Source organism: Hyaena hyaena, unplaced genomic scaffold (genome assembly GCF_003009895.1).
Source record: "Hyaena hyaena isolate Hyena2069 unplaced genomic scaffold, ASM300989v1 scaffold_1015, whole genome shotgun sequence".
NCBI lineage: Eukaryota > Metazoa > Chordata > Mammalia > Carnivora > Hyaenidae > Hyaena > Hyaena hyaena.
The window spans coordinates 181,550-198,086 of record NW_024081652.1 but is presented as its reverse complement, the minus strand read 5'-3'; the positions used below and the strand labels follow the sequence as shown (position 1 = coordinate 198,086).

Below are 16,537 nucleotides of genomic sequence, written 5' to 3'. Positions count from 1 at the left end.
CATATGTTTGTGGTTCCATTTCTGAGTTCTCTATTCTGTCCCATTGGTCTTTGTGTCTGTTTTTCTGCCAATACCATACTGTCTTGATGATTATAGCTTTGTAGAAGAGGCTAAAGTCTGGGATTGTGATGCCTCCCGATTTGGTTTTCTTTTTCAACATTACTTTGGCTATTCAGAGTCTTTTGTGGTTCCATACAAATTTTAGGATTGTTTGTTCTAGCTCTGTGAAGAATGTTGATGCTCTTTTGATTGGGATTGCACTGAATGTGTAGATTTCTTTGGGTAGTATCAACATTTTAACAATATCTGTTCTGCCAATTCATGTGCATGGAATGTTTTTCCATTTTTTTGTGTCTTCAGTTTCTTTCATAAGCTTTCTCTAGTGAAATTTTCAGCATACATATCTTTTACTTCTTTGATTAGGTTTATTTGTAGGTATTTTATGGTTATTGATGCAGTTGTAAATGGGATCGATGCCTTGATATGTCTTTTGGTTGCTTCATTATTGGTGTATAGAAATGTGACTGATTTTTGTACATGGATTTTATATTCTGCAACTTTGCTGAATTCGTGTATCAGCTTGAGCAATTTTTTGGTGGAGTCTTTGGGTTTTCCATGTAAAGTATCATGTCATCTGAAAAGTGAAAGTTTGACTTCTTTGCCGGTTTAGATGCCTTTTATTTCATTTTGTTGTATGATTGCTGAGGGTAGGACTTCCGACACTATGTTAAACAGCAGTGGTGAGAATGGACATCTCTGTCATTTTCCTGATCTCAGTGGGAAAGCTCTCAGTTTTTCCCCATTGAGGATATTAGCTGTGGGCCTTTCACATATGGCTTTTATGATGTTAAGGTATGTTCCTTCTATCCCAACTTTCTTGAGGGTTTTTATTTAAGAAAGGATGCTGTGTTTTGTCAAATGCTTTTTCTGCATCTATTAATAGGATCATATGATTTTTTTCCTTTCTTCCATTAATGTGACATATCATGTCAATTGATTTGTAAATATTGAACCAGCCCACCTGCTCAAGAATGAATCTTACTTGATCATGGTAAATAATTCTTTTAATATATTGTTGAAATCGATTTGCTGGTATCTTGAGAATTTTTGCATCCATATGCATCAGGGATATTGGTCTGTAATTTTCCTTTTTAGTGGGGTCCTTGTCTGGTTTGAGAATTAAGTTAATGATGGCTTCATAGAATGAGTCTGGACGCTTTCCTTCCATTTCTGTTTTTTGGTACAAGTTGAGAAGAATAGATATTAACTATGCTTTAAGTGGCTGGTAGAGGGGTGGCCAGGTGGCTCAGTCGGTTCAGCGTCCAATTTGGGCTCAGGTCACGATCTCCTGGTTCGTGGGTTTGAGCCCCGCATCGGGCTCTGTGCTGACAGCTAGCTCAGAGCCTAGAGCCTGCTTCAGATTCTGTGTCTCCCTCTCTCTCTGACCCTCCCCTGCTCATGCTGTCTGTCTCTCAGAAATAAATAAAACATTAAAAGTTTTAAATGGCTGGTAGAATTCCCCTGGGAAGCTATCTGACCTAAGACTCATATTTTTGGGAGATATTTTGATAACTGATTCAATTTCTTCTCTGGTTATAGGTCTGTTCAAATTTTCTATTTCTTCCTATTTGAGTTTTGGTAATTTGTGAGTGTCTAGGACTTTGTCCATTTCCTAGAGATTGTCCATTTCATTGGCATGTAATTTTTCATAGTATTCTCCAATAATTGTTTGTATTTCAGTGGTGTTCGTTGTGATCTCTCTTCTTTCATTCATGATTTTATCTCTTTCGTTCCTCTCTCTTCTCTTTTTCATTAATTTGGCTAGGGGTTTATCAATTTTGTTTATTATTTCAAAAAGCCAGCTCTTAGATTCATTGACCTGTTCTGTGTTTTTGGATCTATATTGCTTATTTATGCTCTAATCTTTATTATTTCTCTTCTGCTTGCTTTGGGCTTTCTTTGCTACTGCCTTTCTAGGTCCTTTAGGTGTGAGTTTAGATTGTATATTTGGGACTTTTCTTGATTCTTGAGAAAGGCCTGAATTGCAATATATTTTCCTTGCTGCATCCCAAAGGTTTTGGACTGTCATTTTTCATTTTCATTTGCTTCCATATATTTTTTAATTTCTTTAATTTCCTGGTTGACCCTATCATTCTTTAGTAAGATGTTCCTTAACCTCCCTGTATTTGGAGGGCTTTGCAAATTTTTTCTTGTGGTTGATTTCAAGTTTCATAGTGTTGTAATCTGAAAATATGCATGGTATGATCTCAAACCTTTTATATTTGTTGAAGGCTGTTTGGTGACCCAGTATATGATCTATGGAAAATGTTCCATGTGTACTCTAGAAGAATATGTATTCTGGTGCTTTCGGATGAAAAGTTCTAAATGTATCTTTTAAGTCCATCTGTTCCAATGTGTCATTCCAAGCCGTTGTTCCCCTACTGATTTTCTTCCTAAATGATTTGTCCTTTGCTGTAAATGGAGTATTAAATTCCCCTACAATCATGTTGTTATTATCTGTACATTTATTTATGTTTGTTTTTAATTGATTTATATATTTGGGTGCTTTCACTTTGGGGACATAAACATTTATAATTGTTAGCTTTTCTTTTTTTTAAAATTTTTTTTAATGGTTTTATTTATTTCTAGGAGAGAGAGAGAGACAGCGTGAGCAGGGGAGGGTCAGAGAGAGGGAGTCACAGACTGAAACAGCTTCCAGGCTCTGAGCTGGCAGTCAGCACAGAGCCCGACGAGGGGCTCGAACCCACGAACCGCGAGATCATGACCTAAGTGAAAGTTGGACGCTTAACCGACTAAGCCACCCAGGCGCCCCAATTGTTAGCTTTTCTTGATGGATAGACCCCTTAATTATGATATAATGCCCTTCTTCATCTCTTGTTACAGTCTTTGTTTTAAAATCTAGTTTGTCTTATATAACTATGGCTACCTGGCTTTCTTTTTTTTTAGATTTTTTAAAAAATTTATTTCTAGGAGAGAGAGAGAGACAGCGTGAACAGGGTAGGGTTAGAGAGGGAGGGAGACACAGACTCTGAAATAGGCTCCAGGCTCTGAGCTGGCAGTCAGCACAGAGCCCGACGCGGGGCTCGAACCCACGAACCACGAGATCATGACCTGAGTGAAAGTCAGTCGCTTAACCGACTAAGCCACCCAGGCGCCCCTCAGCCCAGTAGCATGATAGATCTCTTCACTTTCAATCTGCAGGTGTCCTTAGGTCTAAAATGAGTCTCTTGTAGGCAGCATATAGATGGATCTTATTTTTTTTATCCATTCTGATACCCCTGATATCTTTTGATTGGAACATTTAATCCACTTAGATTCAGACTGATTAATGAAAGATAAGGATTTAGTGCCATTGTGTTATCTGTAGGTTTCATGCTTGTGATGTCTCTGGTCTTTTGTAGTCTTTACTGCTTTCCCCTCACAGAGTCCCCCTTAGGATCTCCTGCAGGGCTGGTTTAGTGGTCATGAACACCTTTAGTGTTTGTGTGTCTGGAAAAGCCTTTATCTCTCCTTCTATTCTGAAAGACAGCCTTGGGGATAAAAGATTCTTGGCTGCATGTTTTTCCTCTTCAGCACATTGAATATTTCCTGCCACTCCCTTCTGGCCTGCCAAGTTTCAGTGGACGGGTCTGCTACTACCCTTATGTTGTCTACCCTTGTAGGTTTATGCCTGTTTGTCCCTAGCTGCTTTCACTATTCTATCTTTGTATTTTGCCAGTTTCACTCTATGTCATGGTGTTGACCTGTTTTTGTTGATTCTGAAGGGAGTTCTCTGTGACTCCTGGACTTGAATGTCTGTTTCCTTCCCCAGATTAGAGAAGTTTTCAGATATAATTTGTTCAAATAAACCTTCTGCCCCTTTCTCTCTCTTCTTCTGGAACTCCTATGATATGATTACTTTCTCATTTCATTGACTCACTTAGGTCTCTAATTCTCCCCTTGTTTTTAAATTTCTTTTCCCTCTTTTTTTCAGCTTCACTGTTTTCCATAATTTTATATTCTATTTCACCTATTTTCTCCTCTGCTTCTTCCATCTTCACTGTCACTGTATCTAGTTTATTTTATGTCTCATTTATTCCTTAATTCATTGTGACTGTTTCTTATGTCTTTGAACTCTGCAGTAATAGATTCTCTGCTGTCTTCTATGCTTTTTTTTCAAGCCCAGCTGTTAGTCTTATGACTGTTAATTCTAAATTCTTGTTCAGATATATTGTTTTTATCTGTTAAGAACAGTTCCCTGGCTGTCATTTCTTCCTGGATTTTCTTTTCAAGATTATTCTCCCACTTCATCATTTTGGCTACATTTCTGGCTTTTGCGTGTTTTAATAGTTTGTTATGTCTTGCACCTGCGGGTTACTACTGTATTAAAAAGGGATAATACACTGGCCAGGGCCTGGCACTTCAGGAATTGTTTTTGGAGTGTGTTGCATGCACTCTTGTGTTTTGTATTTGGCTGTTCTACCCACTGGTCAGTCTTCTACAAAGCTCCTCCTTACAAGGTGGCCGATTGTTTGGACCTCTCACCAGGTGTGCTTTGATTTGTTCCTTGAAGTAACCCTGAAAAAAGGAAAGGGCGGGGAGCCTGATACAAAGAGAAAAATGAAAGGGATGAAAATTAAAAAAAAGACTAAGTAGAGAATCAAAGAAACTATAAGACTTAATCCGGAGAGAGAGAAAGGAAATAAAGAAGAATAAGCTATATAAAAAGTGTGAAAAGAATAAAAATGCCTGATTAAACAAACAAAACAGAGAAAGAAAAAAATATATATATAGTAAGAATTGACCAAAAATCAAAGGCTGTGAGCCTGATTCCAAAGGAAAAAAAGAAGAGGGTAGAAAGAAAAAAGAGAAGAGGAAAAAAAAGAAACTAACATACAAGACCACAAGACAGTTGTCTTTTGGTGTCTGGGACCAATGGCTATGCTGGTCTGGAGGAGGGCCTGTCTGGTTCAGTCAGTATCATCCTCACTCCTTTAGAGAAGCAGTTGGTAGAGAGGGGCAGGGTTTGGTGTAAGCAGGTCCTGCCTCCACTGGAGGCAACTGTCCTGTTACCTCGAGCCCCACTGTTGATGATGGAGAGAAAAATGGCGACTTCCCAATCTCTTCCCTAGACCAGGTGTCTCAAACCATGCTGTTCAGGCAGCCCTCACAGAATAGCATGGGTGGTCAGCCTGTCCTCCAAAGTCTCCTGGACCTCCTAGGTGCTTGGCTCAGATTCAGAACCTGATGTGTTAAAGGGCCATGCACTACATGAATTTTGTTCTGGATTCTGTTCTGGTGTAGCCACTCAGCCAAGTTGGAGCCTGCAGGGTCTTTTGTCTGGGCACAATAGGTCCTGTTCCCACAGTATTCAAGGAAGGAGACTGTTCTCTCTCAGTGCTCCCCTGAGTTCGCTGCTGCACCCTGGGGCCAGCTCCCTCCCCCAATGCGTGCATACTACTGCTGTGGTGACTTCAGTCAGGAGAAATTTGCACACTTTTGAAAACTCTGATCTTTGACCTTCAGTTCCTAAGGCTGTTTCCAGAGTAGAAACTGGCACTCTAGGTTTTTCATTCCCCAGTCTGTGGTCCACAGAGGTTTTGTCTTGTACTAACAGAATACCACTATCCACAGCCTCTCTTTATTTCTGTTTTGTCTGTCCTCAGAAGAACTTCCCTCCCCTTTTTGCCTAGCTGTTTTATCTCCCCCAATTCACATAATGCACCTCTGCCTCACCAAGCTCCCCCCTCCACCTGTGGAGATTTTTCTGTCACTCGCAGATTGATTTCCTGAGCGGTTCCAAGTGTTCTGACCTCAATACAGCTGGGTTTGAGGCAAGGGAAGGAAAATCCCGGTAACCCTACTTCTCCACCATCCTAACTCCTCTAGAATTTTAAATTTTAAAGAATTTTAGTTAATATTTCATATTTTAGAAATTCAAAAATATAAGGAATATTTTACAAATTAAATATAATTTTAATTTTTAAAAATAATCTCTGTTGTCATAACTGTTCTAGAGGTATAGTGTTTTTCTAGTTTACTACAACTGAAATCATGTTTTTCATTTAGATGCCGCCTGGAACTGCAAGACCAGGTTCTCGTGGTGGTCCCATTGGGACAGGAGGAGTTCTTTCTTCTCAAATCAAAGTTGCTGATCGTCCTGTAACACAGCAAGGTTTGAGTGGAATGAAAACTGGAATGAAAGGTATCTCTTTTAAGAAGATGGGTATGTTTTGTATAAGTAGTGTTACAGTACCATATTACTAGGGGCACCTGGGTGCCTCAGTCGATTTAGCATCTGCCTTCGGCTCAGGTCATGATCTCGGGCTTTGTTAGTTCAAGCCCCACATCCAGGTTGCTGTTGTCAGCATGGAGTCTGCTTAAAATCCTCTTCCCCCTCTCAATCCCACCCCAACTTGAGCTCTCTCAAAAATTAAACACTAAAAAAAAAGTACTGCAGTACCATATTACTGAAAATAATGAAGAGACCATTTTATTCAATTTTTATTCCATGATTCCAAAACTGATAAAAGTTAAAGAAGTGCTGTGAAAATACATTGTGAACTCTAATCTTCATTTTTCTGAACATAGAGCTTTGCTATAACTTGAAGAAATTTGAAATAATTTGAAGAAAAGCTCAGGAATGACGATTACATTTTTGGGGCACCTGGGTGGCTCAGTTGGTTCAGCGTCTGACTTCATCTCAGGTCATGATCTCGTTCTGTGGGTTCGAGCCCCGCGTTGAGCTCTGTGCTAACAGCTCAGAGCCTGGATTCTGTCTCCCTCTCTCTCTGACCCTCCCCAGCTTGTGCTCTGTCTCTCTTTGTCTCAAAAATAAACATTAAAAAACAAAATTAAAAACAATAAAAGAAAATTAGATTTCTAATACTACATAGAAATATTCTGAAATACTTTTATTTCCATATCAAAATGACACTATTGAAGTATTTATATATTTATGAGAAATGAATCTAAAAATGTTACTTTACTAATAATTAATAATCTATTATAATATATAGCATTTTAAGTAATGAAATGAGGCGAACACAGTTTTTTACTGCATCTTTCTTTAGGTCTACATATGTGTTTAAAAAAGCATAAAGTGGGGCGCCTGGGTGGCTCAGTCGGTTAAGTGTCCGACTTCGGCTCAGGTCATGATCTCATGGTTCGTGGGTTTGAGCCCCATGTCGGGCTCTGTGCTGACAGCTTAGAGTCTGGAACCTGCCTGGAATTCTGTGTCTCCCTCTCTGTCTGACCCTCCGGTGCTCACGCTTTCTCTCTCTCTCAGAAATAAATAAAACGTTTAAGAAAATTTTAAAAAATAAAATAAAAAAGCATAATAGTACACTGTATGTCATATGTTACATGTTATATGTCAAAAATTAGTCTGTGATACATACAAATCAAAGCATGATAAACTGCTTTATAATGAGTTTTTTATTTTCTGTATTTGTGACAAATGACTTATCAAGGATGAAGATATTCTATTGGGAGAAAATTAATAATAAGATATAATACTGTATTTTATAATATAGTATGCCATGCCTTTCAGGAGACTTAAGTTTTTTTTAAGCCTAAATCAATTATTTAGGGGCACCTGGGTGGCTCAGTTGGTTAGTGTCTGACTTCAGCTCAGGTCATGATATCACGGTTTGTGAGTTTGAGCGCTCTCTACTGTTAGTGCAGAGCCTACTTTGGATCCTCTGTCCCCATTTCTCTCTGCCCCCTCCCACTGGTTCCCTCTCTCTCTCAAAATAAACTCTTAAAAAAAAACACCAAAAACCACAATTATTTAGAAAGGCTTGCTTGATAATTATCAATACTGTAACAAAGTGTCAAATTATATCATTGTCTAGTTTTTAAAAATATATTCACAGAAATATTTATATGTTTAATATTACTTATTAAAAAACACTAGATAATTTATCAAGTATTTAGCACTGTATTAATTTCTCCTTCAAAACAGGACCAATATCAGTTAAGAGAATTTCTACCAATATACTTCAGAGTCTTACATGAAAGAGTTCTTATTATTACCATTATGTACCACTATCTGCTGTGATTTGTTCTTACCTGCTCTAGTGAGTGCCCCATTTCCCATTCTTCTTCTTCTTTTTTTCTTTTTCTTAATGTTTATTTATTTTTTTCAGAGAGAGAACACAAGCTGGGGAGTATCAGACAGAAAGGGAGACATAGAATCTATAGCTTTCAGTATAGAGCCTGGCATGGAGCTTGAACTCATGAACTGTGAGATCATGACCTGAGCTGAAGACGGATGCTTAACCAACTGAGCCACCCAGGCACCCTCCCCATCTCCCATTCTAACATATTTTTTCCCCATTCTGATCACAGTTACTACTGTCTATCCTTACTGTTTCCACTTTGCAATGTCTCTCTCTCTCTCAAGGTTTGGACATTTAACCTATGAATATTTTCTTAGTCCTGCTGAAATAACTGAAATAAGATCATGTTTCTAAAAAAGGGTCTCTAAGACAAATTATGAAAAATTATAATCTCTTGCATTGAGAAATTCAGTCTAAATCTTCCCTGTGCATTATGATAGTTAATAGCTACATGTAGCTATTTAAATTTAGATTAATTACAATTAAATCAGAGATTCAGTTCTCTGGTATCCAGCCACGTTTCAAGTGTTCAATAATTCTGAGTGGCTACTTTATTTGACAGTGTTTATATAGAATATTTCCATTGTTGTAGAAGGTTCCCTTGGATAGCCCTGTCCTAGACTTTCTAGATTTTTTAAAAAATGTTTATTTATTTTGAGAGAGAGACAGAGAGAGAGAGATCTCAGGGGAGAGGCAGAGAGAGAGAGAGAATCTTAAGCAGGCTCTGGGCTTCTCACAAACTATGAGATCATGACCTGGGCTGAAATCAGGTCAGCCACTTGATCCATTGAGCCACTCTGGTGCCCTAAGACTTTCTTAGAGTCAGTTGGCATTCAGTTAACCTGACCTGTAGAGTGTACTTTACTGTCTTAATAGCCCTACCTCTAGTCCCATTTTTGTGATCTTAATTTAAATCTCCATTATGTTATGATGCTAAGATACTAGTTCTCTTTTCCATTTTTTTTTTTTTTTTAAGTAGACTCCATGCTCAATTTGGAGCTTAAACTCATGATCCTTAAGATGACAAGTCACATACTTTACCAACTAAGCCAGCTAGGTGCCCCAGTTGTCTTTTTCATTTTAATGATTCATCTTGATTGTCAGATTTATTGGGGCATAAATAAGGACTCTCAGAATTGTGGAGTGTAATTGCGGTTGTGCTTTGACTTTAGTGTTTTGGTGGTATTTCCAAACTGAACACTAATAATTAAAAAAAATTTTTTTTAGGTCCCCAGAGGCAAATTTTAGACAAATCTTATTATCTTGGACTTCTTCGGTATGTTCAATAAACATTTTTTTTCCTATGCATGGTCATGAAGTTTTAACACTGGTGCTTATTAAGATAGGTGTCTGTTGATTTCTAAGAATTATTTTCTGTTATAATTTCTGGTTAATTTGGCTGTGCTACACAATATATGCGATAATACAAATAGGTCAAGATTTTAAATTGTATATATTGCTTATTTATGAGTGACTATACATCAAATTCAGTATCATATAATAAGAATAATTGTTTATTATGCTTCTTTCACTAATTACTCTGATATATATTTGTCATACCATTGAAGTACCACCAGTTGTATCTAATAGGGAAGGGAAAGTACATATACTTATTTGTAATATTTTAGTGCAGAATTATACATTAATGTTTATTTGGTCAGTTGCTACAAATGTAGCCTAATTTTAATTAAGTTATAAGGTTCATTATGTCTCTAAGAATGAAGCTCTAAATTGAGAACTTTTTTCTTATTTTCTGCCTCCCTTTTTCTGCTCAGATATCATATTATTCAGTCTTCTTTTTTCCATTTTATTTTATTTTGTTCTTGGCTCATCACCAAATCTTCTTTGTCTCTTATTTCCATTGCATTTAATCCATCCTTCTATCATGTCCTAAAACCTTTGTTTTCTTTCTCAGTTCTTCTGGGTTCTTTTGTTTGTCAATTATCAGAATCCTTTGTCTGACCAGGAATGCTATTAAAGATCGTACAATGCTTAGATAGCCCCTTCCCTGCTTCCAGAGTATCCTTTATTGACCTAAACTGTCAGTGCTGCTTTTGAGAAGCCCCATTCTAGAGAGTAACAGGAGCTGTGAGAATGACAATTAGGCCTCTACTTGTGTCTATAGATTGTTATTTTGACCAGGCTTACATTCTGGTCCTATTTTATCTTAATGATTAGAGAATCTATTTCAGTTTCTTAACAGTTGGAATATGCCTCATTTTAGTCAAACAGGCCGCATAAATTGTTTTTCTTTTTTTAGTGAAACTTCACAAAACCATTTATATTATTGTTAACATTTCTGAAAATTTGGTTGACTAGAAAGGCTCTTTTCTGGATTAGATTACTGCTGACTTTTTTTTCTTTCCATTTAGAAGTAAAATAAGTGAACTTACAACAGAAATTAATAAACTTCAGAAAGAAATAGAAATGTACAATCAGGAGAACTCAGTATATTTGTCATATGAAAAGAGGTGAGTAGTTTTGCAGTTAAAATTATGCAATGTCTTTTTAAGAGCAGTATTTAATGTAATATGTTTCAGAAGTTTAATACCAAATTTGTAGATACACATGTTTGTAATGTTCTGCTTAATAATGTGTTTATGAACGTATTTGTTTTATGCTTGCAGAGCTGAGACTTTAGCTGTTGAAATCAAAGAGTTTCAAGGACAACTAGCAGACTACAATATGGTATTTGCCCTTTTCTGAGATTTTTTTGAATATTTTCATTGTTTTATACCACTTAAATAATTTTTTTAATGTTTTATTTATTTCTGAGAGAAAGAGAGACAGCGTGAGCAGGGGAGGGTTAGAGAGAGAGGGAGATACAGAATCTGAAACAGGCTCCAGGCTCTGAGCTGGCTGTCAGTGCAGAGCCCGATGCGGGGCTTGAACCCACAAACCATGAGATCATGACCCAAGCCAAAGTTGGACACTCAACCGACTGAGCCACCCAGGAGCCCCTAAAAATAAATTATTTTAGATACCACATAATACATGAATACATGCTTATGGTGAAAGATTGAAACCAAGGAGAGTATAAAAATTAAAGCATTCTCTTGCTTTTTCCCTCCTTTCTCTCACCAGAAATAATCTGGCTTAACAGATATGTATTTTTCCAGTCTTCTTAAAAAAATATATTTACCTGCATATACTGAAATACACATTTTTCCCTAACAGTATTAAAATAATAATTTTTAAAAGCTAAATTTATTGGGTACTATCATTCCTTTTAAAAAATTTTACTTTTCTATTGATAGTTTTTATCATGAAATACTAAAAATTTATTATTTAGTGCACATATTCTACCTCTTTTCTTATGTTTCATTCAAAGTACAGTGGCGCCTTCTGCCAAAATAGAGTATGTAACATAAACATAGTTCCACCATAAACATAAGTTCCTAACGTTGACTTTCTGAAGAAATAATCTCCTTGGCTTTGTTCATAATTGCTCCAATCTTTGGGGTGATCTTGGCCCCATTAAAATTTCTAGTGTCAGAATTTTCTTTCTTCTAACGCTATAGGTGCTCTAGACAGCAATGGCATTTAAATTTAAAGAGGAAAGCTTTTATCTTCTGATAAAAAACAGTGTTACGTAAAATAAGCATTCTACCTTAATGGTTAGGTTAATTATGCTATACCTACTTAATATTGTTACATTGTACTTATAAACAAATTTTGCTGATTATGAAATACTCTAATTCTCAAATTTGTTGGACTATATAATCCATAGTGAACATTTTGTAGAGCCTAGTATTCAGTATAGTTTTTTTTTTTTTAGTAAATGTTTTGTTTTAAATATAAGGAAGTTTTTTATAAAATATGAAATGATGTTAGATAAAGCCATTTAGTTGTACTGGAATGCAATAGGTAAACTATATAAAAATATTAATAATGTTTAAAATATGTTGTTTGTAGGTATAATGAACTAACATCTGAAACAAGGAAGAGATTTAGCTAATATCTAACATATATAGTAAGATCTCAAAAACATTTTATTAGTACTTACTATTCATATCAGAAGTGAAACATGATATAAACTAATACATAGTACATTAATAAAGTTTAATGTTTTAGAAACAATTACACCTGAATAATTGACTTTTAGTAGCCTTCCTATTCAAATTCTGGTTCCACAACTTGCAAAATTTCTTTATCTGCAAAACGTGGATAATATCTACTTTGTTAGAGTAATTGTTAATCTTAAGTAATACATATGATGGGCCCAGAACAATGTTTGGTGGAAGGCAATTATGTTAGCTATTGCTATCATCGTCTAACTTTTTGAAGTAGGCTTAGCTGGTGTTCTGTTTGTGCCTTACTGTATTGGCTTTTAGCTTTCTTTTTTTTTTTTTTTTTAGAAGAACAAGAAAGTCATTTTGCATTTTCACTGGTATAAATGTGGTTTTTTTAATGTTTTATTTATTTTTGAGAGAGAGATAGAATATTACTCAGTCATCAAAAAGAAAGAAATTGTGTCGTTTGCAACAATGTGTATGGAACTAGAGTGTATTCCACCAAGCGAAATAAGTCAGAGAAGGATAAATATCATATGATTTCACTCATATGTGGAATTTAAGAAACAATAGATGAACATAGGGGAGGGGAAGAAAAAATAAGAGAAAAACAGAAAGGGAGGCAAACCATAAGAGAGAACAAACTGAGGGTTGCTGAAGGGGTGTTTGGTGGAGGGATGGGCTAAATGGGTGATGGGCATTAGGAGGGCACTTGTTGAGATGAGCTCTGGGTGTTATATGTAAGTGATGAATCACTAAATCACTACTCCTGAAAGGATTACCACACTCTATGTTAACTAGCCTGGATTTAAATAAAATTTTAAAAAATAGTAATAAAAAAAAGATAAAATATTTAGAAGTAATAATAATTAAATGACTGCTCATTGTTTATAAGATTGAATACCTATTTATGAATTATAGGGAAAATTTATGAAGACTAACAGAATTTTTTTTTTATGTCTTTCTTTTTAGTTGGTAGATAAACTTAATACCAATACTGAAATGGAAGAAGTAGTGAATGATTACAACATGGTAAGAAAATTTATGAGTATAACCAATAGATCTACATAGAACATATCATCGAAATAAAAGCATTTATATCTAGAAATAGTTTGATAAAAACTTATGCACTTTACAGATAGGTATTACTTTGATCTTAAATACCTCTGCTATAGATGAGTTCCCTTAGTTGCTTTTTTTTTTCCGTTAAAGAATTTAAAGTAATTTTTACCCCCAGTGTGGGGCTCAAACTCACAACCCCAAGGGTAAGAGTTGCTTGCTTTACCAACTGAACTAGCCAGTGGCCCCTTAGTTGCTCTTTTTAAATTTCTTCCTGTTGGTCATATCTCCCTAGTAGATGCTCTTAGTGTCTTTCTACAAGGCCAGGTTTGAACTGGTCTCACACACAGCGTTAGTTAGGGAGTTTCATCTACATTTCCTTGTATATAAATTAGTTTGCAATATTTTGGTTTAATATTTGCACAAATGGAGCTGAGTACTCACTTGAAATACAGTGGCACCTTTACAAAGTTTTATAAGAAAGAGAGAAGAGTGAATAGTTCCGTGATGCCAGACATAATACTACTTTTTGATGGATAAATGATAATTTGTGTTCAATGTTCTTAGATTCTTTGGTAGAAAACAAAAGCTAACTTACTTTGATTACAAACATTTGGGAGAAACCAACATACATATAGCTTATAGTTTATATAACTTTTAATTTATTTATACAACTTTTATATAGTTTATAATATGGCTTACAACTTATATAATCAGACTGTTCTGTGAAAGCATAGAATTTATAAAATGACTTTTTTCTAAATTAGAGTTCTAAAAACATGATAATTTGGTGAAATGAGTCTTAACTTTAGAACATAGGAAAATTCCCATCTTAAAAAAAATACGTATTTTTTTAGGATTCCAACTCAAAAATATATATATATATTTTTTTAGGATATTAAATTTAAGTAATATTCTGCACCAATGTGGGACTCTCAAAACCCAAGATCAAGAATTATGCACTCTACCCATGAAGCCAGCTGGGTACTGCTAACAATATATTTTTAGTGCCAAATGTAAAATATGAAAACCTCTTTATGTGTTTTGTCAGTTGTTTGGGATAAGTCCAAATTCTAGGCTGAATATGCACAGGTAGAGTCAAGTAGGAGTACTCAGGGTAAAATTCTGAATAATTTAAGAATAAAACTTGCGTGGGCTCTTAATTCAGTATATTACTAATCAACTATTGAACACCCAAAAAATTTTAAGTCTGTTTACAAAAATTAAGTTGACACTGGATTATTTGATCACTAAAGAACAGTGAGTTATTTTGGTTTAAGACTTCAATGCCTGTGAAAAAGACTTCCTTTTTCAGGGATTATAGTTTGTTTAGTGAAATAAGTACTGTATTCTTTTAAAACTTTGCATGTGACATTAGGATTATGACAATCTCTCAAATTGTTCATGAGCAATAACTTTTATAGAAGTAGTTCAGTTTAATGGTAATATTTATCACCAACTTCTTTGTTAACTCTTTATTCAGCTTAAAGCTCAAAATGATCGAGAAACACAAAGTATGGATATCATATTTACTGAAAGACAAGCGTAAGTATAATCCATTTAGAAATCAAACATTTACAAATGAACTGTATTAGGTAATTTGGAGTCATTTATTTCCTTACAAATTTTCTTGTTTTTCTCTGTTCTTTTTTTTTTTAATTTTAAGAAGTTGAATATTTGCAAAACAAATTTTATCGTTTATACATCTGTTATTTTCATTTACCATAAAGAAATCACATCCTGTGTAAATAAAACTAATACATAGATTAGATAAATAAAATTTCTGTTTTAAGTACTTTAAAATCTAAGATGGATCAGAACATCTCCATCTCTACCATTTGTAATTTTATTTCTAAATTATTTTTAAAGTTCATTTATTTTGAAAGAGCACATGATCAGGGGAGGGGCAGAGAGAGAATCCCAAGCAGGCTCTGTAGTGTCAGCGCAGAGCTTGACTCAGGGCTTGATCTCTGGAACTGCTAGATCATGACCTGAGCCAAAATCAAGAGTCAGTTGTTCAACCAACTGAACACTCAGGTGAACCTTCTATTTGTAATTTTAACCTGAGCTTTTTAACTAGTTCGAATTATGAGATTTAAGTCCCAATCTAATAAAAGGGAAATTATTAGTGGGCTATTTATATTATTATTTTGTTACTCAATTATTAATTTATAATTAATAGTTACATTAATGCATATATATGGATCTTTATATATAACGTTTAAAAAACATGTGGCAGTGACAGCAGTGTCTACAAAGATGTAGATGTGATGGTTGTCTTGGTCTGTTTGGGATGGTATAACAAAATACTATAAACTGAGTATTTTATAAACAACTGGAATTTATTGCTCACAGTTCCGGAGGTTGGGAAGACCAAGCTCAAGGCACCAACATGGTCCCATTCTGGTTGACGCCCTCTTCATGGTTCATACTAGGCATCTTGCTGTAACCTCCCATGGTAGAAGGGGGTCTGTGGGATCTCTTTTATAAGGGCACTGATCCCTTTCATGAGGGCTCCAGCTTCATTACCTAATCAGTTCCCAAAGACTGCACCTACTAATAACTTTGGGGGTTAGGAATTCAACACAAATTGTGGAGCGACATAAATATTCAGATAATAACAGTAGTTAAAATTCATTATTCTTCATTGTTTTTTAGCCTTAATTAAATACTAAGACATTGTAAACATAAAATGATAAGCTGTCATTATAAATGTTTTTTTTTTTTAGTGTTTTTATTTATTTCTAGGAGAGAGAGAGAGAGACAGCGTGAGCAGGGGAGGGTCAGAGAGGGAGGGAGTCACAGACTGAAACAAGCACCAGGCTCGGAGCTGGCAGTCAGCACAGAGCCCAACGTGGGGCTCGAACCCACAACCTCGAGCTCATGACCTAAGTGAAAGTCAGACGCTTAACCAACTAAGCCACCCAGGCGCCCCAAATGTTTTTTTTTTAAATTTCTGAGAGACAGAGTGTGAGCAGGGGAGGGTCAGAGAGAGAGGGAGAATACAGAATCTGAAGCAGGCTCCAGACTCTAAGCTAGCTCTCAGCACAGAGCTTGATGTGGGGCTCGAATCATGAACTGTGAGATCATGACCTGAGCCGAAGTTGGACGACTGAGCCACCCAGGTGCCCCAGATAAGCTGTCATAGACACACCTCATACATATTTTGTCTCATAGCAAGGATAGTAATTAACCAAAATTGCTGAAATTCTGTAACACTAAATATACTGTCCTGTTAGTTATTCATATAGAGTAACTATTTGATAAAGAATAGAATGTTCACATAATGATAAAATATTTGGAAGATAAATATAATTTTTCTGTTGATAAGAATGAAATATC

General features: G+C 35.6%; 1 protein-coding gene and 1 non-coding gene across 2 annotated transcripts in view; one reads left to right on the top strand and one right to left on the bottom strand.

Annotated features, from left to right (window-relative positions):
* The window catches only part of IFT74 (intraflagellar transport 74), an 83,046-nt gene that overhangs the window by 7,084 nt on the left and 59,425 nt on the right, over positions 1-16,537 (top strand). The window contains exons 3-8 of the mRNA XM_039221802.1: positions 6,070-6,205; positions 9,351-9,399; positions 10,496-10,594; positions 10,751-10,811; positions 13,109-13,168; positions 14,679-14,740. Of these exons, the coding sequence (XP_039077733.1) occupies positions 6,070-6,205; positions 9,351-9,399; positions 10,496-10,594; positions 10,751-10,811; positions 13,109-13,168; positions 14,679-14,740 (467 nt within the window). The remainder of the gene's footprint in view (positions 1-6,069; positions 6,206-9,350; positions 9,400-10,495; positions 10,595-10,750; positions 10,812-13,108; positions 13,169-14,678; positions 14,741-16,537) is intronic.
* Positions 16,042-16,125, bottom strand: TRNAE-UUC. Its single transcript has one exon. It is a non-coding gene; the product is annotated as a tRNA-Glu (tRNA).